The sequence below is a fragment of the Centruroides vittatus genome, unplaced genomic scaffold, assembly GCF_030686945.1.
Source record: "Centruroides vittatus isolate TY-2023 unplaced genomic scaffold, ASM3068694v2 contig_439, whole genome shotgun sequence".
Lineage (NCBI taxonomy): Eukaryota > Metazoa > Arthropoda > Arachnida > Scorpiones > Buthidae > Centruroides > Centruroides vittatus.
In genome coordinates, this window is record NW_027122239.1 from 1,070,776 (window position 1) to 1,087,428 (window position 16,653).

The 16,653-nt window shown below is 28.9% G+C and overlaps 2 protein-coding genes across 4 annotated transcripts in view; one reads left to right on the top strand and one right to left on the bottom strand.

The window, feature by feature from the left end:
* Positions 1–2,385: 2,385 nt before the first annotated feature.
* Positions 2,386–13,807, top strand: LOC136977005 (E3 ubiquitin-protein ligase znrf2-like). Its single transcript, XM_067272414.1, has 4 exons — positions 2,386–3,027; positions 12,251–12,346; positions 12,445–12,550; positions 12,662–13,807. The coding sequence occupies exons 1-4, from the start codon at positions 2,697–2,699 to the stop codon at positions 12,717–12,719; spliced, it is 591 nt and encodes a 196-aa protein (XP_067128515.1). The 5' UTR covers positions 2,386–2,696; the 3' UTR covers positions 12,720–13,807.
* Positions 13,808–13,819: 12 nt separating this feature from the next.
* LOC136977004 (docking protein 5-like) overlaps positions 13,820–16,653 on the bottom strand; it is a 48,064-nt gene continuing 45,230 nt past the window's right edge. For all 3 annotated transcript variants that reach the window (XM_067272411.1, XM_067272413.1, XM_067272410.1), the window contains 3 exons: positions 15,577–15,766; positions 15,338–15,491; positions 13,820–15,261 (listed from right to left, as the gene is read on the bottom strand). In XM_067272411.1, coding sequence (XP_067128512.1) covers positions 15,010–15,261; positions 15,338–15,491; positions 15,577–15,766 — 596 coding nt within the window. In that variant the 3' untranslated portion in view covers positions 13,820–15,009. The remainder of the gene's footprint in view (positions 15,262–15,337; positions 15,492–15,576; positions 15,767–16,653) is intronic.

The window sequence follows — 16,653 nt, forward strand, 5'->3', positions numbered from 1 at the left end:
TGATTAGATTGATACTGATTTAGTTTTAATTGATTCGGGATCGATAGACAGCTTTCATTATTAAAATAAGCTTAATTAATCAAGCTTGGAAACAATTATAGACCTTTATTAATTTAACTTGAGGATATTTCTTACGTTAAACCTTAAATTTAAAGATTAATATATATATAGATCATTTTTTTAAATCGGCAGCGACGTTTAACGCACTGGAAGACCATGACAATATCCGGAAATAGGATTCGTGACCTCTAGGAGGTCGCGACCTCCTAGTTGGGAAACATAGCTTAAGTTACATTGTTCACGTTCGAGGTTACCTTATTCATTGATCTATATCATTCTATCTAGCTGATAAAGTGCATAGATCTATAGACAGTATAGGGTAATGTATAGATATAATAATCAATATGGACTTATTTTGATTAAATTTCTGAATTATATATAATTCTATCCATTAAAAGTTAATTTATGGAGAATTTCGTGGAGATAATTTAAGAATTGAGATAACATTTCAGCGATACAGTTGCAGTGTATAAAATTTCAATGAATACGCCTACAACTATCATTAAAAGTTTCATGGATATCCAGGGCTCGACTTAGGCATGTTTTGGCCCTAAGATATAACATATAATAGGCCCTTTCCCTACTAAATCATGTAAAAATACGTGGCCCTAAGCTATAGACTCATAACGTGAGGTTCTAAGCTGCAACTTGTTTCGCTGACGTGTATATATTAGATATTAAGAAGAATAGCTTAGATTGCACTACATTTATCCTTAATTTAATTCATTAGAATTATACTTCCTTAAATCTAATTCATAATCTATTTATTACTAAATTAATATCTTTAAGTAAGGCATTCCATCAAAATCGAACTTACCTCAACCTAATTTTTATCAAAGCACTTACTACAGAAAAATGAGATTAAGTTGAAAGTCATTATTCTAAATAAACCTAAAACTATTTAGTAAACTTCACAGGGAAGAGAATTAAATAGCAAACAATTGACTAAGCAATAAATTAAAAATAGAAAGGATGTCGTGCGTCACGTGATATTATTAATAATGATAATTTGATACTTACTGTCATTCCTTTCGATAATGAATATAAATGAATTTAAAAAGAAATTAAATCTCTTCTCAGAAAGCCAATAAAATGAAGTTCAAATTGAGAAAAAAATATATATTTTAAACTAATTTTAAGATTAAAATTTCCTTTTATGAAACTTTAATATTAAAGAAAATTACTCTTTTCTTCCTCTTCTCCTCCTCCTCAGCTTCCTTCTTCTTCCTCTTCCTCCCCATCTGTAAGACAAGATAACAAGTTTTTCTGTTGACATAGGAAATTTAATAAATAAAAATGCCATAAATATTCACAAAAAGTATCAAATATCATTTTTTTTTCCTTATTTTTTCAAATTTAACATGATTACTAAATCATTAATAATACATTACTCTCTTCAGAAATATTTTATTTATTATATAAATATTATAATATTATATTTTTAAAATTTAGATTGTATACATACATATCTCGAGGGGGGTTTCTTTTTTCTAATATAAAATATATTTATATATTATATAAATAATATATAAAAAAAGGTTGGTATAATTTATGAAATGTAATAAATATTTTATATATAATGTGTATGTATAATAGTTTGTTTTATACGAATTTTGACGGTATTTTTCTATTATTTTTATGTAGGAAGGATGGATTTTTATTAAGGAAGCTTGTGAAGAAAAGTTGAGATCATCTGTGCAGAAACATTTCATCTCGCTTCGTGATTTTCTCACATATTAATTAATAAAAAAGAAATTCATGAAACAATTTTTACGTGTTTGCGATGACTAGAAAGCGGTTAATGTTTATAAATAATTGGTTTGTATTTACGCAATAAGCGTTAAAGATCCTACAGCTTACACGTGGACCAGTCCCTTACGGCGCCGATTTTTATTCTACATTTTTTTTTTTTTTTTCTTTTCGAAACTGTTGTTTGTATAATTGAATATATATTAATATTTTTCTATCAAGCAATAGAATAAAATTGAATTAACCGCCAAGCGGTTTTAAGTTTCTTAAATTAAAAAAAAAACTAATAATTAAAAAAAATTAATTATCCCCGACAGGAGACGTTGTTAAATTCCCAGACCCCCTTTCGGCTCACTCTTTCCCCTATTGGCATTGTTTATACGGAAACAACGTAGAGCGCATGCTTAAATCGATACAAAATCAATAGAAGTAAAATATTAAATGCAATCTATCCACACGATTTAATTAATAATTTAAAAAAAAATAAAAAAAACTATAAAAATAATTTCCCTTTTAAACTGTTAGGCGAAACGGTAAATCAGCCATTTTTACGTCTGCGGCGCTGTAATTACACGTATGACATCACCGGTCACATGACGTTCGTGGCCTAGTCGGCCAACAACACTAGATAACACAGCACAGACGGGGATAAGATAAACAAGTCGGTGTAAAACCAACGGTTAGATGGTTTCGCAACGTCTCTCAACCAACAAATCTAGTCTGTCTGGTTTTCATCATTCGTTGGTTCGACAGTGAGAATCGACGGGTGGATAAAAAAAAAAAAAAAACAATTTATAGAAGATAGAGTACAAGATGGCTACCGTTCCGGTAATGATTTATCTACTAATTTAAATTATTTATCGATAGAGATCGAATTAATTATAAGAATGGGCGGAAAACAGAGCAGTACTACTAATAGTCCAAGAGTACATGCCAGTAATAGGACCGGCGCTAATTCTGGTATAGGTTTAAGTGTTCTCGCACATCATCATCTACGTGCTGGAAACAGTTCAAGAGCCGATGCACGTCAAAGGGCAAGAAGTCTTTCTAATGTGTGGAATGGACACACGGGTCAACCTATGACCATACCCGCTAATCACGGTGCATATGGACCAACTTCGGGTTCGCCGGACTCCGATACTAGCACGCCCGACGATATACCTTTTGGTAGAGTATTTGCAGCTCATTCCTTACCCGTGCAGTTAGTCTCTTTTAATGGTAAGTAAGAATTTTTATTATATTTTTTCAATTATTTCTTTTAAAAAAATATATATTCTACACCGAAAAAACACGCAATAAAAATGTGAAAGTGACACTTTTACACATAGAAGTTTATATATAGTTTAGAGAAATTCTTGCCGTTGAAGGGTATTTTCGAAATGTCACATTTATCTAAAACTTGGTTTATATATATATAAATTCACAAAGAAAAACACGTTATATAAATATAAACTAAATTTTCCTGAAGATTACTGAGAAAAATTCTATTTCGTTTAACTTTTACTAACGATTTTTAATTTTTTTTTTTTTTTCCTTTCGTCTCTAGCAAAGCGAGTTAACTTCACTCTTGTTCGTCTTACTAGATTTTTCTCCCCCCCTTTTTTTTGGCTGTGTTTCAACTCCATTATTTTCACTTCGCTGATTGCTTTAGTACTAAGAATTTAGTAAAAGTATCGATATAAAGAATAAGAGAAGATACCAACCTGTATTTTTAAAATTTAACGATATTTCTTATTCGACTGGTAATGGCGCGTACAAGTCACCGCTTCGATTAAAATATGTGTATTTTTTTTATAGGTTTTTAGAATTTTAAAGCCACGTTTTGTAGAAATTTTAATATTATTGGTCAGTGTGCCTTACGGGTCACCTTGAAAGAGTTATGCCGAGTCATTTTCTCGGGCTACAAAAACACCAACGAAACGCATACACACACACACACACCAACTCACCCTTTTTTAAGGTTGACGAACTTATGTTTCGGCCAACGTTATATATCGATTAAATGCTTAACTTTTATACATAATTTTTCTTAAAGTTTATCTGTGTATGTATAAAATATAACGTGACGTCACCTATTTAAATAGAAGGGCGTAGCGATCATTACCAAGTTCATTATAATGCAACCGCTCGATAATTAATCTCTATTCACATTTAAGGCGTGAAATAAAGTTTTATAATGTAGAAAGTGAATATAATAAAAATAAAAAAAAAACAAGAAAACGTTAAAAGTTTAAAATAATATATATTAAAACTCCACCCGGATTTGACGTCACTACTCGACATCCTGTCCGAAAAAAGCTGCTTTTTTTTAATCCGTTACGTCACATCCGGTACGGAAGTGGCTCTTTTTATTGTTTGTTGTTATAAGACGGCGTGTTTAATTTAAACCTTAAGAACTATTAAAATTTTAATGAGTGAAATATATCCCGACACAAAAATTGAACTAAAATCAATTAAATGGCGCCGTTTTTTTTTATTTATTTTTTATTCTCTCGTTAAATGGTATAGTTAAAGGTAAACGAATTATAATTGAGATAAGATTTTAAAAATATGATATTTAAAATATCCTTTCTTCTATCTCCTATTTTATTAATCGCCGTTTTAAGTAATCGGGTGACAAAACCACGAAACGTATAAAACTAATTAAAATAGCCGAAACTATTTTAATTAATAGTTTTTTTTTTAATATAACGAAATTAATTGAAATTCTACACAGAAAATAATTCGGTGATAACATTAAATTATCTGTAATTAAGCAATTAAAATATTTGAGTAAAATGTAGATTTTGCATTATATGCCAGCATACAACACACAAACTAGGGCAATTGATTAGGGCCTCCACTAATAAGAATTTTCCAATAATTCCCCGTAATGTCTGAAGTTAACCCCCAATTCAAATTTGCCTGGCCCCAGTGAAGCTATAACGCGCCACTAACACGTAAACACACAAACACATATACAGTTAAATCTCTAATAACGACCACTTTCCAACAAAGCCACCACTAAACGGCGTTCGAGTGTTCCTTTAATATAAATTGTGTGTATGTGTACGTACACACGCAATTTATATTATTATTATTATATATGAGCAAAATATGAATCTATATATATGTATATATATACACACAATATAGTAAAACCTCTGAACAACGGCAACTGTCGGAAACGTGTGTGTGTGTGTAGACATACACGTAGCTATACACATTTAATTAACACACTCTTGTATTAATAACACTATTTAACTTTAAACTATACGATATACGGAATTAATAATTTACGAAGTGAACTAATTTAACAATTTTTTAACACCGAAGAAAACCATTACTTTTATTTCAGATAAGGGGGGAATTAATTCAAAAACACGTATACGTACTGTACATACATACCATGTAAATATATAAAATTTGGATAGAATTTTGTAAAAAGGAACGTAAATATTAAAATATATATTGCCCGATAGCTTAAATTGTCGAGAAAATAGAATTTTTCTCGATATATAATACAAATGCACAAGTTTATCTCGATGTATTGTATTGTAAACCAGAATTTGAATCAACATTTTTCGGTAACGATTAGTTTAACATTCAAAAAAGAATCTGTGTTTAGAAAGTAAATGGTTTATTTGAATTTTGAAAGAAAATAAATTGCTGTATTTACTCTATGTATTTCTCGAATTATTAACTTCTAATTCTTTATATCGTTAAGTTAAATCGTTTTTTCTTTTACATCGGAGAAGGGTGGATTTAATGAACCCGAAGTTATACCGAATAGAATATTAATCTATTTACGTGTCACGTGTTTGTAAAATGTTGAAAAGTTGAATTTCACACGTATATATAGGGTAGAATTCAAGAAATCTTGCTTGAATGTCGATATTTTTATGGGTTGTTATATTGCACGTGTAGTTTTAGACTCGAATATAGTGTCTGCGTACGTCAGAACACTACATATAGGGCGTATATATACTATGGTTGACCAGTTTTGGATCTGTAAAAATAATTAAAATTTTAAAGTTGTCATTAGACTTTTAGTTTCTTTATTTTATTTTGTTTTATTAATATTGAGAGAAGATATCAAAATATAGATTTTTATACAGAATGAAAGAAAATGTGTCTGCTGTCATTCGATGAAAGGTCATACGTCGATATTCAGAGACATGTTGGAATGAATATGTATAGTTAAGAAAATACATTTCAAATACGATATTTGCACAAATTCTTAAGATAATCGATATTTCTCTTGTAGGTTTTATCGATTTTTCTGCTGCGAGAACTCCATTTTTCAATTTTTGTTGACAATGTATCTTATATAGACGAATTCGATCTAGTCACTAAACCGAAAGCGATAGCATTTAAAGTAGAATTTTCTTCAAAGTGGCCACGTATTGGTCATTTCGGCAGACGGTTTAATTCGATTTCCCCCCTCCCCTTCTATTCGAATGTTGTTATATATATTAGGTTACCTAGGTAATTTCTATTTTCGTTCGGTGTGGAATAAGTTAAATACTTTATATATAAAATCGAAGTAAAGATTTCTAAATTTAGAGTTATTAAATCAATTAGAGAAAATCTTTGATTATCTTTTTATTACCTCGTGCGGGTAATTCATTTCAAAATTTGATTTCGTAGTGTTTAAAATAAACATAAATAATCTAATCCTTCCATACAAATTATCTCCCAGTTTATTAACGGAATCGAGTAAAAAAAAAAACTATTACTTCAGTCGGTAATTTGGGAATTTTGATTTCACAACACGTGGTCAGTTTTGTTAATTAACTCTTAACAAATAAACTTAATTGCTCGTTTTTAGTTAAATTAACTTTTTCGATATTAAATTCGGTTTTTTATTGCTCTAGTAAACGTTTTAGATCTGTTAATTATAATTAGAAGGGTTATTTTTTCTTGTATTATTGATTCAAATCTGTATAATTTTTATGATTCATAACGGATACTCGTCACGTCTTGTTAATTTTTTATTGGCTGATTAATCGAAACGTATTATTCTGAAGGGGATATTTTACGGGAAAAGATATGTATCTGCGGTATGTATTCTTATTCCAATAGCGGAAAAAACGGGTGTAACGATATGGAAAGTTACATATTACACACTTGGTTACTTTTACCTTGACTGTCAATCGGCAAAAGAACGGCATCACACGACCGATTTTCGTCTGTGGGACATGGACCAGAAAGGAGGTTGACGACCCCAATCGGACAAAATAGTCTTTACGCTTGTAACTTGTCTTTATCAATTCACTCTCTCATCGTTTAACCTAATTGTATTAGGTCACGTACCGAAAATTGATCACGTGTCCGTCCGGATGCAGTTCGGCATCACGTGAACCGAGTCCAAATGAAGATTTATCCGTAGCGTGAAGAAATGAAATGGCTCTTGTTAGTTACAGAGCTATTTCATAGTTTGTATGGAAACGTTAAGGAACAAAACAAGCTGTTCATTTCGTAACGATTTATCGTTTAGTTTCTTTCATGTCAGATCCAGTTGTTTATCGAATTCTGACAATGACAAGAGAACAAAAGACAGGTTTTCCCCAGTAAGTTCGATGGCGGGACGTCTCCCATTACGCATTCCGGATGAATCCGGGCTTAAGCTTATCTTTACCTTTCGAAATCAATTTGAACAAAACAGAAACAATTATAAATAATTTAAACCGCATTTATAAAGTGTACTGCATTAAGCAATCGCAATAAAATTAAATACTCTAACTCGTAAGTCATAAAGATGAATGAGAGCGTAACTGTTATACTCCTGGTTAAATTTGGCCTCTTCCGAGAAATAACTGGTAGACAATTATCGATTGGCGCCATGATGGCCTTTCCACCTGTCGCCGTTTACAAATACTATAGCCTACACACAATATGATGGTGAAAGGGTCAATTTTGTTGATCTCGCCGTTTCATTCCAATTATGTTCCATACATTCCTCGTTTAGATATACAAGATTACAAGTTATATCAAAGTAGTGAAATAATATCAATAAAATTATCGTCGTCTTGTGTTTATTTTGATCCGATATCTTTATTTACAATACGAATTTACCACCGGGCATTGTTCTGTAATTTATTAGAAATAAACGAAAATAATTTAATGATTCTTTCGGCATTTTTCGGAGACTTTTGATCTTAGGGCAACGAATGAGTAATCGTTTTATTACACTGTCGTTGCTGTGAAATACAATAAAATATTTCATTATTCGTTTAAATTTCGGTAAAACAAATAATTGTTTGTTGTAAGCAGAAATCTTGTTTTTGCTCCAGATAAATTTTCCACCCAAATTCGTCTATATTTACAAAAGAAGCTATTTTCACACAAGGTTATTGTAGATTTTATCGGAGATAGAACGTTTCTTTATTGCTTGTGAGGTCAAGGATGTCCAAGTATTCCTATAGCGATATTTCCTTGAAATAGTTTTAACGAAGGAAGAACTTTTTGCTCTGAATGTTGTTACTACATAGTATCAGATTGGCAGTGTATATGGTAGCTACGATTTTCGTTACCTTCTGACGAGCGATAAAATTTCCGTATTTAAATGTTCCTATATTGTGTGGTAATATAGCCTTGAAATGTCTATTGTCTACTATTTGAATATAAAAAAAAATTAATTGTAAAATTAGTCATCAAATTTTTATAAAATTAATTACTGAAAATTAATTATGAGCCTAATAATTTATGAAAATATATTTATAAGGTCAAAAGAAATAAGCTCGGTAACAAAATTAAGTAAGTAGGATTTAGAATGATTTATGTGAAAATGGCTGTATGATTGTATAAAAAGAAACATATATTTTTAAAAGATCTTCAAATGAATTATTCTATATTACTAATATACAATAGTAATTTATTAAATATGATAAAGATCTATAAAAACTAATGTATGAAGTATTCGGTTTGTGTAGAATAATTTAACACAAGCAAATCAACAATTCCTTTAATATGATTTTGAAGTTAATATTATTATAATGTTCCATCTTTTCAAAAAATTGTTCTAATTCAAATGCTTTGAATCTTAAGTGTGCGTTAACCTGATAATGGTCACTGAAGGTGATCAAAAACGCTTGTTAATATATTAAATAATGAATATAAAGTGAAAGAATAATCAATTTGTTTTTCAATAAATCTGATATCAGTTCTCTTTTTAAGAGGAATAAAATTCTATTTTAAACAAAATAAAGAACCAATGTATTAATTAGGGATCCACGATAATTTTAATTTATTTAAATTAAACATTAATATTTATTATTAAAATGGGAATCGCTATTACTGCTTTAACAAACATTGCCAGTTGTGTAAACTTTATTTCTTTTTTTTTTTTTAACAGTTACTTTAACATTATTTTCAAATATTAATTATTACCACACTATTTGGAATCAGCTTTCAGATTTCTTTGTCTCTATACCTTTGTTTTGAATTATCATATTGTCTATTTTTGTTTTTATTAATTAATTTCAAGTTTTTCAGACTCTCTTCTCTCTACTTTTTTTTTTTTTTTAAATATATATCTTACCTTTTTTATTGGATCAGTCCTCCTATCATCCTATATGTCTAAGTCAGCTGTCTGCACTCCATTTTCTTTCCAATTACAGCCATTTTTGAACTCTTACTCAGTTCTAATTGTTTTTTCTCTTGTCAGACTATACGTCCATTTAGGAATTTATATCTCTATCACATCTGACCACGGTTTCCAATACTCTACGTCCAGAGAGGGAAGGAAGGTGGGGATTTTTCCTGAGACCTGGAGAAACTTGGGGCCGTAATAGTTGCTACCTCCTATCAATTAATGTTATTTTCACTAACAAAAAGATAAGAACTTCATGCATTTTATTAATAAGGACACATTTTGTATATTTCATTTGTTTAAAAAAAGGGGGGGCAAAAGGGAACCATCTCTACCTCCAGACACAAGCACTTGACAGCTATCTACATCTTACAGCATTACTTGCTCTACAGAACCTTTTTAAATAAATGTATTTTAACTAAAATATATTTTTAATGAATATTCCTCAAATCAAATTATTTCTTTAACATTTAATTTGATTTTAAATATCCATTAAATGAAATAATAATATAAAAAAAATTGCCAAACTAAAATTTTTATATTAAAATGATAAAATAATGATATGATAAAAAATATAAATATAAATAATATCGTTGTGTATAATTAATTCTTACACATTTACATTCAAAAGGTTAATTCTAATATAGTATAGTTTGCTAATATCTATGCTACTCTATTCAGATTATTAGACGAAAGATAAATTAATAAACTTATCCAGCAATTATCGTTTTTCTTACAAAATTATGTATATAAATAAAAGAATGTTATCTGTATATTGGGAGTATATGACACTTTAATTAATTAATTCGTATAAAATTCGTGTACTTGAAATAATAAATTCGTAAACTTTCTAAACATTGAATTTTTGCTTACTTAGTGAAATGATTCTCGAGATAAAAAAAAAAAAAGTTAAATTTCACCACAGCATAAAACTAAAAGTAATATGGCAAACTTCCAGTGATATAATCATGGCATGATATAATAAAATATTAATTTACATAATTTAGTCATTATATAACAGGTTCAATATGTTGCTATTTACATAATAAAAAAATCTATCCAGTATTTTGTAATTATTCTTTAACTCGGAATATCTTGTTACACGAGCGCGCGCACAATTTTTTTACAGATTTGTTTTTAAAGTATTTTAATTTTTGTCAATTATAAGCTGCTTTGTGTTAGATCCTCTTGCATTAAGAAGATTAACGTCGTGCATCATTTATTCATATACTCCAAAAATGACTTCTGTATACTATCACTGTTATGCGCAGTGTTCTAATTGGAAAATTCCAATATAATTGGCAAAAGCAGTTATTGTTCTTTGCTGCATTGACATGTCTGACAACACTGTCATTAGGGATTGTATTGTCTGACTGAAGATGAAGTTAATTATTAGGATAACAGTTTAATTAGTCTGAAGGGAGAGTAATCAGGTTAAATTCAATAATAATTGATACTTTCGAAAAAAGCTTTTGAAAATATAATTAATTTTTAAAACTACTTAAAATATTTTGAATTTTTTTTTAATTTATTTTTTTAAAATATTAAATAATTTTTCAGTTAAATTTTAGATATGTATTTAATATTAAAAGTTTACAAACTTATTAATGATTATAATTAATTTTATACTTCACTTTAATTAAATTATTGTAAGATAATTGAATAATCAATATTTTTTAAAGGAAGAAATCCAAAACAAATTGCGCAATTATGAAATTTTTATTATATCTTTTTGTCTGGAAACTTAATGAAAAATGAATTTTAATAAATAATTTTTCTTTTCTAACAAAATTTCTCATATTAAAAATATTTATTTTATTGATCCTAAAATCAATGTGTATTTTTATTACAGAATATAACATGCAAAAAATTTTATCCGGTGCAGTAATTACGTAAAAATATGTGGGATGTGGGGGAAAAAATTAATTTTTTCCACAGTTTTGAATGTAAATTCAATTATTTTTTAGTTATGTCATAAATACGATTGTATCTAATCGCACAAAACCTAAAAAAAAAAAAGCAGCATTTAAACTAATGAGGGAACATTCAAACTGGTGCTGACCAAACTTATTTTTATCAGCAGGACAAATTGTACATAGCTTATAAATAGACCACAAACATATTTATATATTTGAAGAATATTAACTCCTCATCTTCATTTGGATTCATAATTATGTGGTGCAATGCTTCAGCTTGGCAAAAACCTTTTTCTTTCTTTCTTCTCAAGAGTAACTGTTTATTTATTTTAAAAGATAAGGCTATATTGTTCAATTTCAAAATAAAATATTTTTCAACTTAACCTTCAGAATGAATTAATTGCATTTCATGCAAGTTAAGGACTTGCTATTCTACAAAAAATACTTTATGATGTATATACATAAGTTGAGACACGGCGGCACCAGCAGATGATAAAAAGGGAGCACAAACTACGAAAAAGGGCATCGTTCATATGTACATACATTATATAAAATATACAGTAATATATATATATATATCCCTTGATTAATTAATTAATCCCTTGATGCTACTGCATATATCAAAGTTATGTTCATCAAATACAGTGGTACCTCAGTACTCGACCAAATGAACAATCATGACCCGCTGAACAAATTTACCAAGAGCTAAGCTAGTTAGGCATATTAGAGAATTATGTAATTTTATAAAACTCTAAAGTATAAATGATTTTTTTAATGAAATGCCTCAAACACCTTTGTAGACTGGATCTAATGGCAGACCAGAGTTCTGGCATTACTGCTTCAAACAATTTAATTATTATATATTTTTACAAATATTTGATCTTGTTAAAATTTACTATAATTTTCTCTCAGAAATCAATATTTAAGAGAATTATCTTAATGATCATTGCAGGTATTAAATGCCCAGTTTGTTCCAAATTTGTTCTACCAGATGACGTAGAGTGCCATTTAGTCATGTGTCTCACTAAGCCAAGAATAATTTATAATGGTATATTTAAAAATCACTTCAAATTTTATCTATTGATTATTCTTACCATTTTAATTCACATTATCAAATAATTTATTCCATATATTTTTATATTGCAGAGGATGTTTTAACAGAAGATAAAGGAGAATGTGTTATTTGCTTGGAAGAATTATTACAAGGGGATACAATTGCAAGATTACCCTGTCTTTGTATATATCATAAAACGTAAGTAGTGATTGACAATGTAATTTCGTAATTCTTAAGCATGAGTAACATTTTGAGACTTTTATTTTGTTGTTATGAAAATAATTTTAGTAATTTTGGTTAATTTTGTAGTTGTATCGATGCTTGGTTTGAAGTCAATCGTTCCTGTCCGGAACATCCTCTCGACTGAACTACGACAATTTGGTTGTGATCACACAATCCTCATTTGCCTATATATTTAATGCATCGTTTAGTATCTATATCATCAAAGGACAACCTACATAAGATACAACACAATGGAACTCAAGAGTCATGCCATCTGATAACACCTAATAGTGTGTCAGTGTTCCCATCTTGTCAGCTGTGCCTTTTGCTACAATAATAATGCAGGATCGAGCTAAACAAGCCACATTTTGTGATACATGATTCACCCACCACAGAGCAGGATCTAGTTTTTTATTGACAAATACAAAATGCCTTTTCCATATTGTTTTTATATACAAACATATATATATATGAAGAGAAAATGGGTTTTGTCAATTTTGTAGATTTAGTATAAAGCACTTACTTTAAAAAGAGAAAAAAAAATCAAATTTTTTATAAAAATATTGCCTTTTATCTGTATCATCTAAAAGTAAAAATCTTCATTGAAAAAGACATATCGCTCATGATCTGCATAAAGTGCAAAATGGCATTAGCACAATTTGATTTGTAATAAGGTCTCAATCATAGGATCACGAATAAGATCTCAAAAAAATCAAGTATCCAGCGATATAACTTCAAATCAAAATTATGAATTAAATATATTTCTTTAAAAATCTCTGCATTAAAGAATTTGAGCAATGCAAATGTTGCATAATTGTATTTATATATAATTTGCACCAGTTCAGTGGCATATTACAAAAATAACTCAATCCTTTCGTGCCACAGACTGTAAAAATTGTTAATCGACTATTTTTGTTTTTCACAAAACCCAAGTACGTAAAAGAGATGGGTCTCGTAAGTGTTCTTGACAGTTTTTATTGCAATGAACTGTTGTTGCATAGCATTTTTATATGAGAAGTGTCAAGTCAAACTGTAGGGTGTTAATATCCGAAACTATCCCCGGCACAGATATTTTCCTCTGTGTGAATTTGTGACAGTTGGTAATAGCTGTTGAGTAAACTCTTTAAAATGTTACTCCTCTGTCAATATTGTCTGCTAATTCAAAGAACTGTACATACAGTTGAAATAACTTGCAAAGTTATAAAATAAAAACAAATATAAAGTAGACAAAAATTGTTCTATAAATTGTTATTTAAATATTTTATTCAAATGATTACATTTTAAGTTTTTATATATCTATCTGAAAGTTTACAATACTTAAAAATCTGAAATGTGATAAACAATTCTATGAAATGCAATGATATTCACGATTTTATATATATCTTTACAAAAACCACTCATCGGGGGTAGTAAACAGACACTAAAATTTGTCAATTGAAGATGACGATAATTCCATTTAACAAGAAATGCAAAACAATCTGATATTAACAAATTTGTCATATCACACACTATTAACTGAATTAGCTGTACATTTGCATTAAGGGATGTTTACTTTTATAAAAATTAATATAAAGAATGCCAAATTAAAAAGACAATTAGCAAAATAAAAAGTTTTACAAATGCATTAAAGAATAATATCGATACCTATTTAGATATTCCAATTCAGGAATACTTGAAGGAGATACATATATGTATCTCAACAAGTGTTAAATATTTTGTCATAAAATTATCAGCTGCACATAGAATATTAAATAACAAATTAACACATCTGCCTACACATGTTATCTAGCTAATTTTTATTATAAACTGCATTAAATAGAAAGTCAATCACAGCCATGCTATTCAAATTGCTATGACCTATACTTTCTTTTCGCAGCCTGCATTAAATCATTTCTCTCCGTACACATTTACAAATGACAGTTATTAGATAAAATGTAGCAAATGTGTTAATTTTATCTATTAAACTCTATTTTTTTAAAATAATCCTTTAAAAAAATGATTGTCCTTCCAATAATGGAAATATAAATTCCTTTAAATAATATAAACTATTTTAAACAGCATCTAACATTCAATAAGACCTTTCTCAAAAAGCCTCTAATATACAAATTTAAAAACTGAAAGGAGTTCTACAACAAAAAATTTTAAAAACTATGGACGGAAGTAATCTTATGAATTTCAGTAATGTATATTCTTTTATAAACAGTGTGTATGTATGTATGTATGTGTGTGTATGTGTGTTAATATAACTTTGAATAATCATTTACATAAACAATAGTCTTTTAAAATTATCATGAGTCTGCCTTGAAAAATTTGACTTTTAAGTCAATAATATAAGTGTATCAATGTGACTTGTACTTTTTAAATGCAACTTCAATGCAGTTTGTTGTTTCCATATCTGTACAAATCTCTCTACTATCATTTCAAGATGTGATTTGTCACTGCTTTGAGGTGTATTGTAATAAATGAGAACGCAAGCTGCATTTTGACGACGGTGGCGGCACTTGTAAGTTCTTGCGAAACGCATCGTCTCCAGACTGTTGTTTGTTACCACCACTCGTACTCGGTTGTCCATCAACGGCAACTTGCCCACCGTCTTGAAAATAATTTTGCAGTTCTAATGCACTGTTGTAAGAAGAAGTATCTTGAGAACTGGGAGCACTTTGAATAGATACTCTGTTTGAAGATTCCTGAGTTGAGAAAACAAAATTTATTTAGTATTAAGTTAAATCGTACGATGCTTTAATTTGATAGGAACGTTTTTACCTGAGACTGCACTGCACCGTTTGCTCTGTCTTCGCTTTTCCGTAACCGATGGTGAGCTTCGGCAATTGCCAGTGTTGCTTGGTGTACTTTGTGATATATTTTTTCTCCTTCTAATGTGTGAAATACAAACATTCCTTCACCAGTTGTACAGTGTCTAAAAGTTATTTTTTCAGAAAGATAATTACTGTGGATTATTTAAATTGTAAATTTATGTATTAAAATAAAAACGATTTACTAACCTGCCTGCTTCAAAAGTAAATTTTGTCGGATCACTGCCATACCTTCTAAGTGCAGTGAGTGGCCAAGCAACCAATTTCAACCTAGGATTGCTAATGTCCCATAAATATATATTCTCGTGAGTTACCTGCAGTAAGCATTCGCCAAATTCATCTAACTTGGGTGTTGGCATGAGATAAACATGGAATTGTTCTAAGATAAGATCAAAATAAAATAAATTTGAGCTTTTAGATATTTCAAAGATAAAACAAAGTTTTTATTAAAAGCATTTAAGAAAAAAAATTCATCCTGAAGTATTGTAATGTAACTTTACTTTAAATTTCTTAGAAATTTAATTACATTATATTAATTATTAACAGATCTAATCATATCTAAATTCAATGTTTTCATCAAACCGACAAGACGACAATGAATGACGTGTAGATGAAATTGTTCAAAAAGTAAGTTGTGACATCAATGTATGTCTATACTGGCAATTGAAAGTTTTTCATCTTTTATTATGACTACTATTTATTCTTTTATGATGTCATGTTAGATAGGTTACAGAGCTAGTTCATTTGTGCATAAGTGAGTTCCAGTTGCAAGTTCAGTCTTTCAAATGAAAATATTTAATATATATATATTTATATGAGATAAACTTTACATACAGACTGCATCAATTTAATCTTAACTTCTTTACCTCCTTATCTATGGAAAGGGTATAATTTTTAAAAATATTTTACTTTGGGATTTGTTAAGTGTTTGTAACAAATTGCAATGTAAAACATTACTACGTTAAGATTATGATTATTAAAACTAATTAATACACAAATTTTTAAAATGTTATATAACATTTTTAAGTCAGTATGACCATTACTTCTTCCCATATGTAGTTTGCAATTTGATAAGATTTATTAATAGTTTTAGTAATTCATCTGACAAACTAAATTAGAAGTATTAAAATGGTCAATACTTATGCTGATTAAGTAGATAAAAATCTGACAAAATCAATTTGCATTTTATTTTAATTTAGCTGCTACTTTAAACACATGTTAATCACAATCCAGAATTTAATATTTCTTCATATTACAAGAAAATTT

Excerpts from the sequence above, each read along its gene's own strand:
- LOC136977005 (XM_067272414.1), top strand. The coding sequence starts at position 2,697 with ATGGGCGGAAAACAGAGCAGTACTACTAATAGTCCAAGAGTACATGCC. Across the intron at positions 12,347-12,444 it reads GCCAAGAATAATTTATAATG|AGGATGTTTTAACAGAAGAT; the intron begins GTATATTTAAAA and ends TTTATATTGCAG. Across the intron at positions 12,551-12,661 it reads CTTTGTATATATCATAAAAC|TTGTATCGATGCTTGGTTTG; the intron begins GTAAGTAGTGAT and ends TTAATTTTGTAG.